The sequence below is a fragment of the Zonotrichia leucophrys genome, chromosome 9, assembly GCF_028769735.1.
Source record: "Zonotrichia leucophrys gambelii isolate GWCS_2022_RI chromosome 9, RI_Zleu_2.0, whole genome shotgun sequence".
In the NCBI taxonomy this organism is placed as follows: Eukaryota; Metazoa; Chordata; class Aves; order Passeriformes; family Passerellidae; genus Zonotrichia; species Zonotrichia leucophrys.
In genome coordinates, this window is record NC_088179.1 from 3945486 (window position 1) to 3965919 (window position 20434).

General features: G+C 60.0%; 4 protein-coding genes across 25 annotated transcripts in view; 2 read left to right on the forward strand and 2 right to left on the reverse strand.

Moving 5' to 3' along the window:
- The window catches only part of KIF1A (kinesin family member 1A), a 42361-nt gene extending 37800 nt beyond the window's left edge, over positions 1-4561 (reverse strand). For 12 of the 22 annotated variants that reach the window (XM_064720637.1, XM_064720623.1, XM_064720624.1 and 9 more), the window contains exon 1: positions 4401-4560. The gene's annotated coding sequence lies outside the window, so the exon portion shown is untranslated. Of the gene's footprint in view, positions 1-4400 lie in introns of all 22 variants that reach the window. The other 10 variants (XM_064720636.1, XM_064720635.1, XM_064720634.1 and 7 more) reach the window with 2 other exon arrangements.
- A 1457-nt stretch (positions 4562-6018) lies between these two features.
- On the forward strand, positions 6019-9375 carry AGXT (alanine--glyoxylate aminotransferase). Its single transcript, XM_064721719.1, has 11 exons — positions 6019-6288; positions 6404-6596; positions 6899-6963; positions 7035-7135; positions 7299-7369; positions 7675-7759; positions 7990-8085; positions 8306-8375; positions 8476-8571; positions 8779-8907; positions 9214-9375. Exons 1-11 carry the CDS (start codon positions 6049-6051, stop codon positions 9319-9321), a joined length of 1254 nt encoding a protein of 417 aa, XP_064577789.1. The 5' UTR covers positions 6019-6048; the 3' UTR covers positions 9322-9375.
- Positions 9376-9851: 476 nt separating this feature from the next.
- MAB21L4 (mab-21 like 4) lies at positions 9852-14054 on the reverse strand. The gene is made up of 5 exons (XM_064721720.1): positions 13592-14054; positions 12353-12575; positions 11417-11570; positions 10226-10582; positions 9852-10061 (listed from the first exon to the last, which is right to left on the reverse strand). Exons 1-5 carry the CDS (start codon positions 14049-14051, stop codon positions 9969-9971), a joined length of 1287 nt encoding a protein of 428 aa, XP_064577790.1. The 5' UTR covers positions 14052-14054; the 3' UTR covers positions 9852-9968.
- SNED1 (sushi, nidogen and EGF like domains 1) overlaps positions 13972-20434 on the forward strand; it is a 31935-nt gene continuing 25472 nt past the window's right edge. The window contains exon 1 of the mRNA XM_064721717.1: positions 13972-14018. The gene's annotated coding sequence lies outside the window, so the exon portion shown is untranslated. The remainder of the gene's footprint in view (positions 14019-20434) is intronic.

Below are 20434 nucleotides of genomic sequence, written 5' to 3' on the forward strand. Positions count from 1 at the left end.
AGTCCTTTTGCTGAAAAATTAAATTGCACATCTCACCAAGACAAAACAAACCCCTCGCCAACACCTCCCAGAGCAGTTGTCCATCCAGGCCCTTCCCACCTTCCCTCAGCTGCAGTTAAGCCTCAAGACCACTGCCCACTAAATTGCACTGGGATCCTTCCTCTGATTGCTCTGGGATCCTTTTGGACCTGACACAAATCCTGCTTTCTAACATCCATCCCTTTTCCTGCCTTTCCCTGCTCCCTGGCTCCTCCCTGCTGGTGAAAATGGGGCACAGGACCCCTCAGAAAAGGGCAGGAGCTGCTCCTCTGGCATCCCAGCTGCAAGGCTGGGTGTGAATTCCCTGATGCTTTCCAAGCCTGGGTTTTGCCAGCAGGATGTTTGCTCCAGGAGGAAGGAGATCGGGGAGAAATGAGATCGTTAGTGATCACCAGCTCTGGTTACATGGGCCATGACCAGAAGGAGGGATCTTGAACATGAGATGTGTTTTCCCACAGTGGAAATGAAAAATTCAGGAGAATTTGTGGAAAAAGTGGGGGGAGAGAGGGAAGAAAAAACCAAATCCACAGAATAGAAAGTATCCCAAGAGAAGGGGGTGGCTTTAAAACTACCTGAGGTCTGACAGCTGAGGTTTGATTTCCAAGGGGGTGAGAGGAAACCAAGGACACGGCGGAAAAATTTGCATCGAGAAAGTGTTACAAGCTTGGCACTGCCTTTCAGAAACCCTTTGCCTGTTTTATAAGTGAGCTGGCATGTCCAACAGCACGCAGAGGACAAAGCTGCTTCTGTTGGAGTTCCCAAGCCCCCCTCTTATCTCCCTGCTGGGATGGCTCCGGAGCTCCCACTGTGCTCAGCCAGGGATCACACCCATAAATCCCACAGTTCAAGCATTTGGTCTCAGCTTTCCTGAGCCTGGATTATTTTAAGCAGGTGTTTAACACCACCCTTGAGTCCCTAAGCAAGCAAGTGGGCTCTGCCTCCCAGTGGCCTCCGCCTCCCTGCTCAGCTGGGGGAAAGAAAAATTAACCAGCAGCGCTTGCCAAAGGGGAATGGAGGAGTTGTTTTTCCCAGGAAAACGATTGGATGTATTCCCATGTGGAAGGGCTGCATCTTCACTGGGCCAAGAGCTGGAGCTGCTCCACCCCATGGCACCGCTCAAGGACAATGGATCCACCCCCGGGGCAAGGCTGCCCCTCACACCTGCCCATGTCACACCTTTCCCTCTGCTCCCGAGCCAAGGCCACTCCCTTTCCCAGCTCTACAGCCTCTCCGGAGGTGGCTCAGGTCCCTGCACAGCCCCAGAACAGCAACACCCATCGGTGAGCCCACCAGGACCCGCTGCTGCCTGCCTGGGCCACCTCAGGCCCTGCTCTCATCCCCTCCCACCCTGTGCCACTCCAGCCCCATCACTGCCCACAAAGACACTCTGGATTCTCCTTTGAACACTTTCCCGTGTTCCCCACCCTGCTGTGTGCCTTCCATTAGTGCTGCTTTCCTTTCTTTGCCTTTTTCTGCCCGCTCAGCCCCACACCCCACCACTGCTGGCTGTGAGAACCTCCCTCCTGGCCAGCAGCACCTTTTCTCTCTCCCTGCCATCACAGGCTACATCCCAGTGTATTCCCATCTGGCTGTGATGTGATGTGAGCTCCTCTCCTGGCCAGCATTCCCTGCTGCAGAGTCCCAGTTCCATTTTCTGCTCCCTCCATTTCCCTCAGCATCCTTGGTGGGCAGCACATTGCTTCCCTCTGCCCCTCTGTAGCTCTCCAGCTCCATCCAGCCAAGGAGCCCAGGTGACATCCCGTGCCCTTGGGGACCGCCAGCAGACACTGCCCAGCTGCTCCTCACCCTCCTTTCCTTCCTCTGACTCACTCAGCTGCAGGGAGGCAGCCCTGGCATCACTGGGCATCCAGGGGAGAGAGGGGCAGGGCTGCAGTGGGCAGGGCAGGGCTGGGCAGGGCAGGGCCAGGCAGCCCCCCCAGCCTGTGGGCAGCTCCAGCCCGGCCAGCTCTCTCTGCCTGGGGGCAGCCAGGGCAGTTTAATCTGCTGCCATCGAGAGAAATTCGATAAGCCAGGGCCAGCCCTTTGCTGCTGGGAGGGTGCCAGCACCACAGACCTGCTCCCTCCCTGCCGCCTCCCAGGGCTGCCCTGATCACAGGGGAGGCTGCACAGAGGAATGGCCACGTCCTGGGGCCAGGGGGAACATCTGGACCTGTCCCCAGTTCCCATCTCTTGTCCCCTTCCCGTGCAGCCTGCTGGCTCTGCCCCTCCCTGTGACACACCAGGCACCCCAAGTGAGGAGCAAATCATGGAGAGCCATGATTAACTGGATCAGCCAAGATTAATTGGGCAGAGATTAGCTAATGAAACCACTCTTTAGTGCAGGGGCTACCAACTGGCAGCCTCTCCTGCTGAGAGGTGACCAACAGGACAGGGAGCATTGTCCCCAGGTGCCACCAAGCAGCAAGCTCTTCCCCAGAGGATGCTGTGCTGCTGTCCCCCAGCTCCAGCAGATGAGGAGCTGCCTCAGCCAGGGAGATCCAAGGTGAGTTTCCCTTTGTCTGCTCACATCCAGCACCACATCATCTCATCCAGGGCGAGGGTGGACGCCCCTTTGGCTGCACTGGTGTGTTCTCAGCAGCTTTGCTGTGGTGAGCCCTTCCCCTGCAGCCTTTGTTGGGGTCTGGCTGGGCCCACGGGGCTCTGTGGTGCCTCCAGGGCAGCAGGAGCACGCTGCTGGATGACATGGCACCGTCAGGCTCCTCACCCACCTCCCGCCCCACACAGCACAAGGGGCCATGACGGTGCAGTTTTCTCCAGAGCAGCACCTGCAGGCAGGGAGGCAGCTCAGAGGACAGCCCAGGACAAGGACAGAGCCCCCCACACCCAGATGAAAGCCAGCCCAGCTTCCCCAGCACCCTGCCCCGTGCCCCTCACCTCCTGCCCACCCCAATGAGGGCACAGCCCCAGGGCAGAGCTTGCAGCTCCCTGAGAATTCCCAGGCAGATTCAGTTCACAGGTAGCAAATGTAAGGACATGGATGAGGGGTTCTGCTCCCCATCTCTGCTGCAGAGTAACCCCACCCCCATGCCTGCTCCCTCCATCCTCTCTTCCAGCCACGCCAGCCCAAAGCAGGGAAAGGGGCACAGAAAGGGCAGCGAGCTCTGGGGGCATTGCTGGGCACGGGCAAGGGCAGCCACGGAGGGGCTGCACAACAGATCCCCACAGCAGCCAGGCCTTGAGGGGCTGCAGCTCTTGCCACACGCAGGGAGGTGCAGGGTGGTGCTGGCAGCATCTTTGCCAGCGCCAGCTGCCACCTCCCAGACAAAATGGAGGTCAGCAGCAGCAGCAGCGTGCCGAGATGGCAGAGCCACCACACCCCTGGCCATACCCGAGGGATTGTCTGCTGCCTCTCTGTCCCCAGTGCCACAGAGGCCGCCTGCTCGGGGCTGCTCCGGGGCTGTGCCTGCCTCTGGGGTGGGACAGAGGATGCTCGGCTGGTCCCTGGTGCCCCCCGAGCCCTGATGGTGTCGCATGGGACCCGAGCAGGCAGGAGCCCGGCTCACAGGGGGCTGCAGGGTCTAGGGGAGGGGGAGGAGGAGGAGGAGGAGGAGGAGGGGGGGGGGGGGGGGGGGAGAAGGAAGCAGAGGAGTGAGACAATGGGGCAGGTGCAGGGCTGCTCCCTGCGAGCCTGGATGACAAGCGCGGAGCTCTGCACTGTCCCCGCGCCCCAGACCGGCCCCTTCCACAGCCAGCAGCCACCGCAGTGACATGGCGGCCCTGGTCCGGCCACCCCACAGCGCAAGGTCACCGGCGGCTGCTCGTCCTTGGGGGCCAAGAACAGCCTGGGCATCGCAGCATCTTTGCCGTGCGAGAGCCCCAGGCGGGGCACCCAGCGCTCCCTGCAGCGCTGCTGTTCGGCTCTGGAGCATCAGGATGGTGATGACGCAAGATGGCTCAGCTGCACAGCCACTGCCATCTGCCCCGCAGGGGACAGCAGGGGTGCCTCCGGGGCGGCTCCTGTGCCCCCCGCCACGGCATCCTCCCCTTCGCACCCTGCCCGGGGCCGGGGCGACAGAGGCGTCTCCCGGTCCGCGGGCAGCCCCCCCGCGCACCCCGGCTGGATCCTTCTGGAAGATGATGGGGCGGCACCCGGCGCTCACCGCGCTGGGGACCCCAGGGCATCTTCCCCACACCCCAACACCGAGCATCGGGGGGGGGCTCCGCAAAATGGCCCCGGCCGCAGCCCCCCCGCCCCGCCGGACCCTCGGGGTGCGCATCCCGCTCCCGCCCGCCGGGGCCACGAGGGGCGGTACCGCCACCGCCGAGCAGCCCCGGTGTCCCCCCGCGGCCATCGCCCCGGTGCTGCCCGGTGCTGCGCGGTGCCGCCCGCCCCTCCCTACCTGTGATGCCCGCGGCCGGGGCCGTGGCCGGTTCGGAGGGGCGCGGCGCTCAGCCGTGGGCGGGGGGCGCCGGCATGAGGCCGAGCCGCGCGGTGCGATGCGGTGCCGGTGCCGGTGTCGGTGCCGGTGCGGGTGGCAGCGGCCCCGCCCCTGCGGTCCCCGCCCCACGCGCTGGTTGGCGGCCGCCGCCGCCCGGAGGGGGACGCGGGGACCGGGAGGGCGCGCGCGGGGATGGAGCGGTGACGTCAGCGCATCCCCCGGCCCCGGGAGCTGCGGAACCGCCGCAGGGGCGGGACGGGGCGGGGCCGCTGTCGCCTGGCAACCGGCACCGGCCCAGTACCCCCGTACCCCGGTACCCCCGTACCCCGGTACCCCGGGCCGGACACCGCTACCGCTGCTCCCCGGTTATGAATTCCGCGGAGCGGCCCCGACCCCCGGTGCCGTCAGTTCGCTCCTCCGTCCACCGAGCCGCCGCCCGGGGCACGGCCGCTCCTGCCCATCTGCGCCCGGAATTGAGAGGCAGCGCAGAAAGCGGATTATTCCCTCGCTGCCAGCTGTTTGCAGCCTCGCCCCACGGCAGCCTCGAGGCCACGCGTGCCCTCCCCGCCCCAGCCATGCCCCAAATCTCCCCAGAAAACAGGGACATCTCCATCTGATATGTCGTCATCGCTCTGGTGGGTGATGGCTGGGCAGCACTCCGCGGGCTGGCTGTGGCTTCCATCAGCCATGTCGGAGCAAACTCATCTGCGCCCAGCTCCTCTCAGTGGTCCTGGCCCTGCGCCTCTGTCCCTGTCTTCAGCAGCGGCCGCTGGGGCCATTTCTGCCAGGTGGGAATTCCCACCCCTGTGCTGCCATCCCTAACCAAAGCCTTGCTCACTGAGGGGCTCCTCTGGGCAGGGATCCACTCATGGCTCTGCTAAAGCTGGCAGAGGGCAGCTTGTTTGCATTTCAGGGTATGGATGGCAGAGAGCATGCCAGAGGTTGGGCACAAGGCAATGTGCTGTGGGTACACACAGCAGGTAACAGAAAACTGACCCCACGTGGGGCCTGTGGCATCCTCACGACACGCTGGGATGCTCATGGTCCAGGCTGAGCCTGCAGAGCACAGCTCGCTGTGGCAGGGATTGTGTCTGTGTCCCAGCCCACAGCCCTGGTGCTCATCAGTCCCCTGGCCAGCCTCCCTCATGTTGTCACCCTCAGGCTGTCACCCAGCCAAGTGTCCCTCTGCAAGGCAGGGCCCTGGGCAGGGAGCTCTGCTCAACAGGAACTTTTTCCTGCAGGAGGAGCTACGACCATGGCAGCTGTGCCAGACCTGTCTCAGCACAACCATCCCGAGGCACAGCTCCAGGTGCCCAGAGCAGGGATCCCACCTGCTGGGATGCTGTTGGGAGACATAATCTTTGCTGTTGTGTGGGCATGGGGGCAGGGACTGCCTGGGTACCTGGAGAGTGATACCCTGAGCACCAGCAAGGGGGCATCCCCCAAAACGAGGGGCCCACGACAGCAGGGACAGCACTGGTGACACTTTAACCAGGCAGGGGAGGCAGCCAGGGGTAGAGTCCAGACTGGTATGTGGGGGGGCACCGATTTCTGGGTCAAGGTCCATGGGGACACCGGACACTGCTGGCACGGGATCCACCGTGCTGCAATGCTGGCAGCTGCTCAGGCAGCCTCCACCACTCCTGCTCTCTGGGCTCAGCTGCTGGGCACAGCGCGGCGTGCCATGGCCACCAGCCTGCTCCGCGTGTGCCCTCCGGGGGAGCTGCTGCGGCCCCTGGCCGTGCCGGAGCGGCTGCTGCTCGGCCCGGGCCCCAGCAACGTGCCCCGCCGTATCCGGGCTGCGGGGGCAGCCCAGCTCCTGGGCCACATGCACCCCGAGGTGCTGCAGGTGAGCCCAGCCTTCCTCCCCTGCCCTCCTCCTCCTCACCCCCAGGAGGGGCTGGCGCGGCTCTGCTGGGGCCGGAGGAGCGGGAGCAGTGCTGGCCAGCGTGCTGCCGCCGCAGGTGATGGATGAGATCAAGGCAGGCATCCAGTACGCCTTCCAGACGCGCAACAGGCTGAGTCTGGCCCTCAGCGGCAGCGGCCACTGTGCCATGGAGGCCGCCCTCCTCAACCTGCTGGAGCGAGGTGACACCGTGCTGGTGGCCATCAATGGCATCTGGGGACAGCGTGCTGCCGAGATCGCCAGGAGGCTGGGTATGCTGGGGCAGGGCTGGGGGGACTGGGCTTGAGGGCAGGGTGCCCTGGTTTGCTGTCCCAGCCCTGGCAGTGCTCGGTGACACAGCTATACAACCAGACAGCACTCTGCTAGAGGTTTTTCCAAGAATGATGCCACTCCATTTGTGGTGCTTTATGGCACTGGGCAAACCTGCAGGAGGCCAGACTCTGGCAGGTGCCTCTGCTCCTGGTTCATGTGTGACCAGTTCCCCCATGGAGCAGGTGACTGCCCAGTGGGAGCATGCCCACACCTCACTCTCCTCTGCCCAAATTCCTGCCAGGAGCCAATGTCTGTGAGCTGCTGAAGCCCCCGGGCCAGTACTTCACTCCACAGGACATTGAGCAGGTGAGTGCTGGCCGCTGTGCAGAGGGCACAGCTGACCTCCAGCGTGGTCACTTTCCCCCCGTGTCGTGCAGGGCCTGGTGCAGCACAATCCTTTGGTGCTCTTCATCACCCACGGCGAGTCCTCCACTGGGGTGCTGCAGCCGCTGGAGGGGCTGGGCGAGCTCTGCCACCGGTCAGTGCATGGTGGGCACTGGGGATTTATCTGTGCTGGGCTCTGTGTTGTGCTGGAAGTCGGTGCCAGTGAGACATACAGCCCCTGTGGGGAGCAGGGCTGCAGGCAGAGATGTGGCAGAGGAGGTGGCAGCAGCAGCAGGCTGAGCTCTGTCCCCCTACAGGCACGGCTGCCTGCTGCTGGTGGACGCAGTGGCGTCGCTTGGGGGAGCCCCCATCTTCATGGACCAGCAGGGTAAGAGCCACAGTGCCATCATGGGCAGCCAGGGGACAAAGGGCTCATGGACAGGGAGAGAGAACAGTGGGGTCAGCCCCTCAGCTGCATTTTGGCTGGCAGCACTGGAACTGGTTCAGCCTGTTCCCCTTGGGGGACCATCAGCAGTGCCAGGAGCCCTCCCAAAGCAGTCTGAACATGAGCAGGACCTGCCCTGTGTGCCACCCTTGTGCTTCCCACCCAACACCTGCAACTAGGTCAGAGAGCTCAGCATTTTCTTGCTGGGAGCCTCTGATTCCTGAAGAGCTGTCTTCCCTGCTGGGCAGAGATCGATGTCCTGTACTCGGGGTCCCAGAAGGTCCTGAACGCACCCCCTGGCACTGCCCCCATCTCCTTCAGTGAGAGAGCCAGGTAAGAGCAGCCTGGCTGGGAGGTGATGGGGCTGGATCATCTGTATCCTGCTTCTGTCCTGCTCTGCAGTGCTATTGGGATGGAGCCCATCCCATCCCATCCCAGGACAGTAACTGGGAGCTGGAGCCAGTCTCTGCGCTCACTGTGGGGTGGGAGCTCTCTGCGCTCCCTCCCACCTTGGAGCTGGTGGGGTGAAGGTCCCACCTGTCCCCAGCACTCTGTCTCACCAGGGAGAAGCTGCTGAGGAGGAAGACGAAGCCGCCATCCTACTACCTGGACATGAGCTGCTTGGCAAACTACTGGGGCTGTGACGGGGAGCCACGGAGGTGAGGACGGGCTCTCCTCTCACACACGGCTGCAAACACTCCCCACCAGCCTCTGTGCCGGCTCGGGGGCTGCCCCTGCCCTTCAGGGCTCAGCCCTGCCTCCCCACACCCTGCCTGGCTGCTGCTCAGGTGATGAATGAGGAGGGAGCATGCTGTGCCTCAGTTTCCCCATGAGCACGGGGATGCAGGCGAGCCGAACCCCTCCGGGTGCCCCTTGCAGGTACCACCACACAGCGCCCATCAACAGCTTCTTCAGCCTGCGGGAGGGCCTGGCCCTGCTGGCAGAACGGGTGAGTGGCACCGGGCGGGCAGGGCAGCCCCAGCGGTGCCCGTGGGTGCCTGGAGGTGCCTGTCAGCAGCAGGGATCTCCCCTGTCCTCTCTGCCCGCAGGGTCTGGAGAGCTCCTGGGAGCGGCACCGGGCCAACTGCAGCCTGCTGTGCCAGGGGCTGCTCGGCATGGGGCTGGAGCTCTTTGTGGAGGAGGAGGTGGGTGCAGGACAAGCCCACCACCACCACCATCACCACCACCAGGGAGTGGGGGCAGCGTGAGGACACAGCCCTGAGGAGCTGGAGATGTGCCTGGGCAGCTTTTGACGCCAGGGAAAAGTCTCCCTGCTCTGTGGTGCTCTCTCCTGGCGCTGTGCTGGGGTCAGCAGGGGCCGTGGGACTGGAACCAGTTTCTCTGTTCCTCAGAAAGCCAGGCTGCCCACCATCACCACCGTCAGGGTGCCCGAGGGCTACAGCTGGAAGGACATCACGGCTTTCCTGATGGACAAGCACGGCGTGGAGATCGCCGGGGGCCTGGGCCCCACGGCGGGCAAGGTGGGCACAGCCCTGCCCTGCTGCTGCTGGTGGTGGTGCCCACGGCTGCTGGGCACAGCTCCCCGCCTTCCCTACCCCTCCCTGGCTGTCCCATTGCCCGGAGCAACGCATTGCATCCCAACCGCACACAATCACCGCTAATTGAATAACCACGCACGTAATTAGTAATTAGCGCGGTGACACCTCTTTATAGGGAGCGGGGTGTTAAATACGAGCGAGGGAGCTGCGCACAGCCCTCCCCGCCTGGCTGGGCGGCCCTCAGTCCTTCCTGTCCAGGCACAGCCACTCATCCTCCTCCTCCTCCAGGTGCTGCGCATCGGCCTCATGGGCTGCAACTCAACCCGGGACAACGTGGAGCGAGTGCTGGGAGCCCTGCGGGACGCCCTGCAGTGCTGCCCCCGCAGCCGGCTGTGAGCCCCCGGGCACTGCCTGGCGTGCCTGGCACCAGAGGGACTCACTGCCTCCCTGGGATGCCGCAGGAGTCAATCCAGCAAGCCAAAGCACTTGGAAAGGAGCTGGGATAGCAGGGGCATGGAGGAGAGGGCTGTGCTCAGCATGGCTCAAAACCACTCCTCCCATCACCCCACAATGGCCTGGCCCCTCAGTTCTTTCCCTTCCCCTGTCCCCAGGGCATGGGGACCCTCAGCAAGCTGGCAAGGGTCTGGATCAGGGTCTGACCACAGGGTTCTTCCCCTCCCATCACCAACACCTCACCCTGCAGTGCAGAATGGCAGCCATCCCCTCCAGGTCCTGTGCCATGCAGCACCCAGTGCCCAGCTCCAGGAGGGGCTGTCTAGGGTCTCTGTGTATGATCCACCTCCCCAGCTCCACCAGGGCTTCTATGCCCCCTCCCCAGCTCCACCAGGGGCTGTGTGTGCCCCCTCCCCAGCTCCACCAGGACTGTTGTGCCCCCTCTCCAGCTGCAGCAGGTGTGCTCTCTCCCCTGTAGCACCTTTCCTCAATAAAATGACACAGCAGCACGCTGTTCCCTGGCCCTGCAGCCCTCGTTGCACCCCCCCAGAGTTCTGGGACCCCCCCAATGGGGCAGCAGCAGGCCCCACTCAGCTCTGCTGAGGGATTTCCTGGCGGAGCCTGGCGAGGAGCTGGGATGCTGCAGAGCGGCGTGCGCTGTCCTGGATCCGGAACACCTGGAACTAAAGTGGGTGGGGAGTGAGGGGACAGGACTCCCCACTCTGCCTGAGCCCCATGGCCAGCACTGCCAGCCTCCCACAGCCTCCACAGCCCCCCAGAGGGCTCAGACTGCAGCTCATCCCAAGCTTCCTGGCCCAGGTGGCTCCTGGTGAAGGGCTGGGGTTACCTGGCTGAGCAGGATGTCAAAGTAGGCAGTGTCCCAGCAGGAGCCATCCCTGGTGGGGAGCTGCAGGAGGGCTCTGGTCTCCCTGTCTGCCTGGCAGCTGCCACTGAACCCGTGGAGGCCAAAATGGAAGCGGAGGAAGCGCTGGGGATCCCAGGCAAAGCTCTCCACTTTGTGGTAGAGGGAGGCAAGGTCTGGGGCAGCTCCTTGGAAGAGGTTTTCCTCTGGGTTCAGGAAGTGGGGCAGGTGCTGGGTGGCCAGGCAGCGGAGGAGGATCACCAGGAGCCTGTAGACAGAGCCCTCAAGGTCCTGCCAGTCCTCTGGGGAGGGAAAGAGCTCTGTGCTCCACAGCAACACCATCTGTGGGGAGGGAGAGAGGAGCACAGCATCAGGCCTGATCCCAGGAAAGCTGTCCCTTCACACCCTGCAACCACTTGTGGGGCTGAATCCATGGGGGCTAAATCAGATCATACTTTTCTGAAGGCCATATAAATATATCTGCCCTTTTTCTTAAAAAAAAAAACAAACAAACAAACAACACAACCACCACCCCCAAAACATCAAAGAATGCAGCACAAAGCAAACTACACAGGATTTGGGTTCTTTGGGAGTGGAGCCACCCTGTAAGCAGAAAACATCCTTACATTATTCTTGACCCTTGGCTTGGAGAGCCATCAAAAGGGAGGGCACACCTGGATTGTGCCACTAGGGATGCCATTCTGTAGGCACAGGCAGCCTGGCAATGTGGCACAGGGATGCCATCCTGCAGGCACTGGCAGTGTGGCACAGGGATGCCATCCTGCAGGCACAGGCAGGCCCTGGCAGTGTGGCACAGGGATGCCATCCTGCAGGCACAGGCAGTGTGGCACAGGGATGCCATCCTGCAGGCACAGGCAGCCTGGCACAGGGATGCCATCCTGCAAGCACTGGCAGTGTGGCACAGGGGATGATGCCCTGCAGAGCCCCAGCTCTGAATGCACCAAGTGTCTGCAGTTGGAAGTTCCTGGAGTCCAAGGAAGAAGAATCAAAGCCCTCTAACCACGGCTGGCAGCAGCACAAACCCTCCCCAGACACAGCCATGGGCTGCTGCACCCCAAACCCTGCAGCCCCCAGTGTGTGGGTGCCTGTGCAGGGGAGCAGCCCTGGCTCTGCCTGCCCAGAGAGCCATGGTCCCAAGCAGCAGAACCAACCCACCTGGAGGTGCTGGAAGGTGAGAGGGCCTGTCCCAGCCTGGCCCCCCCAGTCCTGCTCCCGCAGCTGGTCCAGCAGGCGCAGGCTGTCCACACGGGGCCCCTGCAGGGAATCCACTGCCCGCAGCAGCTTCAGGAGGGGAAGGTGAGTGGAGGACCTGGAGGAAGAGAGTGGGGTCTGCTGGCAGGGGACAGGAAGACCTGCATGCTCCCAGGATGGGGGGAGCGTGCCTGCAGAGGGATCCCTCCATGGCACACATGGGGTCCCAGCCAATGCAGCATCTTGGATCTGCAGGATCCTGCTGGATCCACCTCCTGTGCTTGCTCTGGCAGAGCAGAACCTCAGAGGTGTGGAGAGAGATGTGTGGAGAGAGCAGTGTTCCCATTGCTGAGCAGCTCCTGCCCTCCCAGGAGGATCAAGAGTGGGGCGAAGTGGGGTTGTTCTCCCCTGTGTGTGGTGGGGAGGGGAGGCTGGGTTGGTCCCCAATGGGAGGCTGGGCATCCCGCTGGAACACCTGGTTCCCAAAATAGACATGGACTGGTCCAGCTGGCTGCCCAGCCCCAGATACGTCAGTCCAGCCCTGTGTTGTCCTGCAGCCCACCTTGGGAGGGAGCTCATCACCCTGCTGCTGGCAGAAGCCCAAGCAGGGATTTGAGAGCTGCCCTCTCTGCACAGACATGGTGCAGCTCCAGTGGATCATTTCAGGGCCTCCTTCAGTTGAATTCCCCCTCTTTCCCTGAGCTGTCTGAAAGTTGGCTGAGGTTTTTTTCCTCCAGCACAGAGAAGAAGGTTTGGGCATCACGAAGGGGTGACTTCAACCCCTGCTGACACATCCCCATCCTTTCCCACCCTCTTTTTGCCTCCAGCCAGCAGTGCTGCCAGCCAGGGGCCATCCCTGGAGCAGGGTCACCCCTCTGCTCACGCAGCCGAGCCTCTCACCTCCAGCCGAGCGGGGAGGCAGGGACAAAGTGAGCCTCCTCCGTGGCCCTGCTGAGGCTGCCCGCGGGGAAGCCCCGGCCGCTCCGCCGCCCCCGGAGCTGCAGCGGCTCCTGCTGCCTCCGCACCACCGGCACGATGTCAAAGCGAACGGGCTTCCAGCTGCCGCGGATCAGCAGCGAGAGCTCCAGGGCATCCTCCCGCAGGTTTTCAGCGCTGATGTCACCTGGATGCAGAGGGTTTGGCAGCAGTGAGCAGGTTGGCACAGCCGGTCCCGCAGGCTGAACCAGCACCCGTGGCCGTGTCCCACCCCACTGGAGTCAGCCCTTCCCAGGGCTGCATCTGGGTGCAGTTCCCGGTAAAATCCCTCTCCCAGCCGTGCTGGGGTGGTTCTACAGGAAGAGGCATGGCAGGGGTCAGGGTCAGGCACAGCAGGAAGTCTCCAGCAGTCAAACCGAGCTGTGCTTCTGGGGGGCTGAGCAGTGCCAAGAAAAGCAAAGCAGTCCCAGAAAAATGGATCGGGAGAGGTTCATTGCTTTGTGGGGGTGGAGGAAGGTGAAGGTCACTGGCTTGGCCATGGAGGAAAGAGGGGATGCTGGACCTGCTGGGACTGGGTTAAGAGACTTTCAGAGCCACTGGTCCTCCCACATCACTCTTTCACCCTGGCTGAGCTTTCCTTCAAGAAGCACACTGGGAGATGGAAATGCATGAAGAGGGTTATGGAGCAGCTATGGGCAATTCCCAGGGTCCCCTCCCACCATGTCCTTTCCAGGGACACTGCTGCCAGCTGTGTGTTCACAGGGCCAGACCCATGCCCCAGGGTCCTGGTCCAGCTCACTCTACAAACAGGGAACAGGGGGCACTTGGAGGCCGAGAGGCAGAGAGGAGAATGTGCTGAGGGTAAGCCAAGCCCACCAAATCCTTGAGCAAACCCTACCTGGGCTGGGTGGACCCTGCACCCACCAAGAAGGGAGGGTGCCATCCATCCCAGGTGAGGATGACTCTGATGCCCTGGGATACCAGGGAACAGTTTGCATCTCCCCTTCCTCAGCTGGGGGCAGAGCCCATCCCAGCCCACAGCAAGGTGCTCGCTAACCTGCCCCTGCAGCTTTTGGGTGGGCCACATGCCCAGGAACATCGGTCCCAGCACGTTTGCAGAGGGATGGATCACTGCCAAGCTGGGGAGCTGGGCAGGCCCTGCAGGCAGCCCCTGCCTGGGAAGCACCGTGCCAGCGTACGCACCTGGCTGCAGCAGGAAGAGGCGTTGGCAGCGCACGATGGCTGAAACAAGGAGCTCTTTCAGGTGCTGCAGGATTTTGCCTGGGAGCAGGCAGTGCTCCATCCCATCCACGGCACCAGTCCAGTCCTCCAAACCAGCCCTAGGAGAGCAGAGTTCCAGGCAGCAGGTGCTGAGCTCTGCAGGATGCTTCGGGCTGCTCCGGCGTGCCAGCACTCGCAGGGTGTCACCGTCAATGCGCAGCGGCACCTCCAGAGTCACGGCGTCCTCAGAGGCACAGACAGAGAACTCAAAGGCCTCCAGGTTCCTGGCGTAGTCCACGAGGAAGCGAGGATCCCTGGCATGGACGCTCTCCAGCAGGGTGAGCAGGATGTCCTCGGCCCGCTGGAAGTGCTCCATGCGCTGCCTCTCGCGGGACAGGATCACGCCGAGGTAGCTGTGCCAGAGGGAAGGGCTGGCCTCCATGGCAGCTCTGCTACTGATCTACGCTGCTCCAGCAGCAGGAAGGGTTTGTGTGGGTGGGGAGGGCAGGGCTGGGGCGGGCAGAGGGAAGCAGGGCCGGGTGGTGACAAGCACCAAGTGCTGGGTGACACCCAGGGACAGGTACAGGGCAAACCCAGGGTGGGGAATTGAGTCACACCGTGTCCCCTCTCCCGGCACTCCAGAGGGTGCTCAGCGGGTGGATCATGCCAGGAGAACGCTGTGCTCTCCCACACCGCCCTCGGCACCGCCTGGGTGCCGGCAGCACCCTCTCCCAGGCAGTGCCAGCTGAAGGAGCCACTGTCCCCCTGTCCTGGCCGGGCACAGCTCAGCCCTTCCCGCCCTGTGTGGCACCCACAGGAGCCCAGAAGGGCTGCAGGACCCTGAGCCTGCCTTGTCGGGGCCCAGAGCAGCCCTGCAGGCCCAGTGTGACTCTGTCAACACCGGGCTCAGCTCCATCAGATTCCATGAGGCTCCATCAGGCTCTCCCAGGTGCGCCCCTCTCCAGCAGCGACCCCACCGGGCTGCGGGAGGACCGAGCCGGGAGGGGGCACAGAGTGGGGTTGGGACCCCAAAGCCGGCGTGGGGAGGGTGGGGAGCGGCGGGGCCTGTCACAGACATCTTTTATGGAAAACCCTTTCCTTAGGATTTTTCCTCCTGAGAAGCTGAGAGGCCTCAGGAACAAAATGTAAACAATGGTTATCTGCTGCTGTGGAATGCAACAGGTGCATCTGTGATTGGTCTCATGTGGTTGTTTCTAATTAATGGCCAATCACAGCCCAGCTGGCTTGGACACAGAGCCGAGCCACAAACCTTTGTTATCATTCTTTGCTATTCTATTCTGAGCTAGCCTTCTGATGAAATCCTTTCTTCTACTCTTTTAGTATAGTTTTAATATAATATATATTATAAAATAATAAATCAAGCCTTCTGAAACATGGAGTCAGATCCTCATCTCTTCCCTCATCCTCGGATCCCTATGAACACCATCACAGGGACCCCTTGTAAGGAAGGAAGGGAGAGTGCCATGGGCTCATGCCTGCTCCTCCCATCTCATGTGGTGTCCCAGAGAGGGACCAAAAGCAGCAGCAGAGCCCCATCAGAGTGGCTTGGGCTCATCCTGAAGAGTGCTGAACCCAAGCCAGACAAGGGAAATTACTGCTCATGCCCTGGTGTGGCAAAAAGAGGGCAGAGAGATGCAGGCCACCACTTTTCTGAGGGTCTTGGGGCATGGCTCACTGCTGGCAGGGTTGCTGTGTGTCCATGGAGTATCATTCTGTCACGGATGGAGCTCCTGCCTCAGCAGCATCCAGGACATTCCTTCTGTCAGTACCTGGCAGGAATGCTGGAGGAGGCTGTGGCACCATGCAGAAGCTGAGCTGAGGGCCAGGAGTGGTTCTGTGGGAAGGTAAGGCTGGGCAGGGCAGGGAAACATGGGGTGCCCCCAGATGTCTTGGTGCCAGTGGGATAACCCTGCCCCCTTGTCACAGGGTGACCCTGGCATCCTGCAGCCAGAGCCCTGGCACCAGCAAGAGCTAGAGTGATGTGATCCCCTGGGCTCATCTCTGCACTTTTCAAACCTCTGGGTGCCACAGCCAAGAGGCTGCTGCTGCAAATGCTGACTTCCTGTAGGCTGGGACCTCCCCTTTTCCCTTTTTTCCCCCCTTTTCCCCTTTCCCTCTTTCCCCCCTTTACCCCCCTTTACCTCCCTTTTCCCCTTTTCCCTTTCCCCCCTTTCCCTCCCCTTCCCCCTTTCCCCTTTCCCCTTTCCCCCTTTCCCCCTTTTCCCCCCTTTTCCCCCCTTTTCTCCTTTCCTCCTTTCCCCCTTTCCTCCTTTTCCCCCTTTTCCCCCTTTCCCCCCTTTTCTCCCCTTTTCCCCCCTTTTCCCCCTTTTCCCCCTTTTCCCCCTTTTCCCCCTTTTTCCCCTTTTCCCCCTTTCCCCCTTTTCCCCCTTTCCCCTTTTTCCCCTTTCCCCCTTCCCCTTTCCCCCTTTCCCCTTTTCCCTTTTCCCCTTTTCCCCCTTTTCTCCCCTTTTCCCCCTTTCCCCCTTTTCCCCCTTTTCCCCTTTTTCCCCTTCCCCTTTTCCCCCCTTTCCCCCCTTTCCCCCTTTTCCCCCTTTTCCCCCTTTTCCCCTTTCACATTCCCTCTTCTGCCTTTCCCTTCCTTTCTTCTTCTTCCCCTCCTTCCTGGTTTTCACCCTGTTTTTCTCCTTTCCCATTCTCCTTTCCCCTTCCTCTATCACCTCCTCTCTCCTTCTCATTCCCTCCTCTCCCCCGTAGGATAGGCAGGGGGCCCTGGAGGGGCATTTTCCAGCCACAGGCAGCACAGGGAGTGACCTGCTGGGCATCTGGGGCAGCACCTGGGCACTCAGCCCCACAATCAGCCCAAGATGGCCCAAAAACAGCAGGAAAATATTCCTGGTGGGAAGGTGAGGCTATGGAAGGCATGGCTGGAGTGCAGAGTGTCTGGGCAAGTCACCAGAGGCTGGTGGTGGCAAGTGCCCTGCTACTGGCACAGAGTCTGGCCTGAATGAGCTAATCCCTGTTTCCATCTTGGCATTTTGCAGCTCCAAGAATTTTTGATCTGTTAGAAACAGGGAGGGAGAAAACAACCCCGAGCTGAAGGGCAAGTACAAGCAAGAGAGAGAGGGGAAAAAACCTGGGGGTGTGGGAGCACCTGGCACAGCAGAGGTGGGCAGGAGCTGCAAGGAGCCCCCAGTGTCCCCCTGCGCAGTGTGACTGCTGCAAGACTCCATCAGCACCCAGCAGAAGGATTTTGGGGTGCTGAGATGTGTTAAGGAGCTGGGATGAGGGGTGGGTCATGCTCTGCCCCAGCACTTTGCTCCCCACAGGCCCCCAGAGGGGCACAGCCCCCAGCATAACAGCTGGGACGGCGAGGGGGGACACAGGCAGGGAAGGTAGAGAGGAAGAGAGAGTAATTTAACATGACAGGCTGTTTATTTTGGCAGAAAGGGTCTCTTTTCAACAGATTTCAAAGCTCGGCCCTGGGGCTTGGGGGGGACCACACAGAGGGGTGGGAGATGAGGGGTGGGAGATGGGGGGGCTCGGTGGGGCACCCAGGCTGGGGGGGAGGGAGAAGGGTCCCCAGGCTGTTCCATGGGGCATGGGCACGTTCTCTGCGTTTTCAGGGTTCTCAGGGTTTTCAGGGTTTTCAGGGTCTGGCTGTGCTTGCAGGCTGCAGGGGTGTGTCCCCGTGGTGCCCACGCTCCCACAGGCACACGCTGGCTGCATGCTTGCACACACGTGCACACAGTTACACTCACACACACTCACACAGTCAAACACATTTACACACGTTCACACGCATTCACATGCATTCACACGCACTCACACAGTCACACACACACACTCACATCACACATTCACACATTCACACACATTCAAACACGCACGCACACACACTCTCACACACACACTCACACACACTCATTCACAAACTTTCACACATTCACACACACAATCACATGCATTCACACACATTCACACACACTCACACACACACTCACACACGTGCACACACCCGTTCACACAATTCACACGCTCTCACACAGCCACACACATTCACATACACTCACACACTCACACACACATTCACACAGTTACACTCACACACATTCACACATTCAAACACATTTACACATGTTCACACGCATTCACACACACATTCACACACACAGCCACACAGTCACATGCACTCACACACATTCTCACACACATTCATACTCACACACTCATTCACACACACATTCTCACACACTCACACACACACATTCACACACACACTCACACACACGCACACACACACACACTCACACACTCACACACACATACACACACACTCACACACTCAGACACACATTCACACACACACACACTCACACAGACACACACACACACTCACACACACATTCACACACACAAACTCACACACACACTCATTCACACGCACACACACACACATTCACACGCACATTCACACACACACATTCACACACACACATTCACACACACGCGCACACACACACTCACACACACACACACTCACACACTCACACACTCAGACACACATTCACACACACACACACACACACATTCACACACACACACACACACACTCACACACACACACACATTCACACACACACACACACACACATTCACACACACACACACACACACACACTCACACACATTCACACACACGCACACACACACTCACACACTCAGACACACATTCACACTCACACACATTCACACACACGCACACACACACTCACACACTCAGACACACATTCACACACACACACATTCACACACACACTCACACACACACTCACACACATTCACACACACTCACACACATTCACACAAACACACATTCACACACACTCACACACACACTCACACACATTCACACACACACTCACACACACATTCACACGCTCCCCCTGGCCCTACTCCTTCCTCCAGGCCAGGGCTCAGCTGGAGTCTTGGCTTGCCCCAGTGACATTTCAAAATAGGCTGTTTATTAAAATATAAAAAAAAAAAAAAAAACCAACAACTGCAGGGGGAGAGGGGATTGCTAGGAAAGAAATAATTATTATAATCACATTAAGAGCTTTGGCTGTAAAACTCTGGTGAGGGCCCAGGGAAGGAGCTGGGGCTGCTCTCTGCAGGGAGTGCAGGGGGTGGTTTTCCTGCCTTCTTGTGCTCTTTTATTTTCCAGCCCTGATCCAACAACACCTCCCCTCCTCCCCTTTTCCTCCCCTTTATCCTGGGAAATGAAAACAATTTATTTAATGATGGATCATCCCTTTCTCTGGTCACTGACCTTCTGGGGGAATTCTGCTGAGCTCGGTGGAAAACTCGAGGCTGGCTTGTGGATCCCATCTGTGCGTGGGGGAGGGAGGGGAGCTCACCCTCATCCTTCCCAAAATCCACAGCCACGATCCTGGGGAGCAGCACAGGGCTGGCACTCGGGGTTCCCACCAGGAAGCACTATCCCTGCAAACTGAGGGCTTTGGGGACAGATAAACCCCCAGAAAAAAAAAAGGAAAAAAAAAAAACTCAACAAAAAACCCCACAAAAATAAAAAAAAAACCAAGAAAACCAAAAAACCAAAAAAAAAAAAAAAAAAACCAAAAAAAGGGATTTTTTTGTATTTATTTGATCTGCTCTGAGATTGGGGTGGGCTGGGGTGCAGTGCTGAGGTGGGAGGGGGCAATGGAGCAGTGATCTCCACCCTGCCAACAGCCCTTGGTGCCCAGTGGGGTTTTTGTGGCTCAGGGTGTCTGTGGGAAGTGTTTTGGGGCAGTTTTGTGTCTTTGGAAGTGTTTGGGGCAGTTTTGTGTCTGTAGGAAGTGTTTGGGGCAGTTTTGTGTCTGTGGGCAGGGTTTTGGGGCAGTTTGTGGCTCAGGGTGTCTGTGGGCAGTGTTTTGGGGCAGTTTTGTGTCTGTGGGAAGTGTTTGGGGCAGTTTTGTGTCTGTGGGCAGTGTTTGGGGCAGTTTGGGGCTCAGGGTATCTCTAGGAAGTGTTTTGGGGCAGTTTTGTGTCTCAGCGTGTCTGTGGGCAGTGTTTTGGGGCAGTTTGGGGTAGTTTTGTGTCTGTGGGAAGTGTCTGGGACAGTTTTGTGTCTCAGGGTGTCTGTGGGAAGTGTTTGGGGCAGTTTTGTGTCTTTGGAAGTGTTTGGGGCAGTTTGAGGCTGTTTTGTGTCTGTGGGAAGTGTTTGGGGCAGTTTTGTGTCTCAGGGTGTTTTTGGAAGTGTTTTGGGGCAGTTTTGTGGCTCAGGGTGTCTGTGGGAAGTGTTTTGGGGCAGTTTGGGGCTCATGGTATCTGTGAGAAGTGTTTTGGGGCAGTTTGGGGCAGTTTTGTGTCTGTGGGCAGTGTTTGGGGCAGTTTTGTGTCTGTGGGAAGTGTTTGGGGCAGTTTTGTGTCTGTGTGCAGTGTTTGGGGCAGTTTTGTGTCTCAGGGTGTCTGTGGGAAGTGTTTGGGGCAGTTTTGTGTCTGTGGGAAGTGTTTTGGGGCAGTTTTGTGTCTTTGGAAGTGTTTTGGGGCAGTTTGACCTGCAGGAGGGATGGAGCAAGGCATCGTGCAGCCCCCTCCCCTCCGGCCCTGCATCTGCCGCAGGCCCGCTGCTCCAAGCATGGTTCTTGTAAAAACGCGTAAATATTTACACAAGAATAATTTAAAAAACATGGCCTGTCAAATAATCAAAGCAGCAGAACATCCGAGGAGCTTTCAGCTGGCTTGGGAAAGCTGACATTGCTTCCCAATGCTGTGCTGGAGGTGCCTGTGGCCAGCCCCAGCCCTGTGTGGTGCCACCCTTGCCAATGTGGCTTCACAACAGGC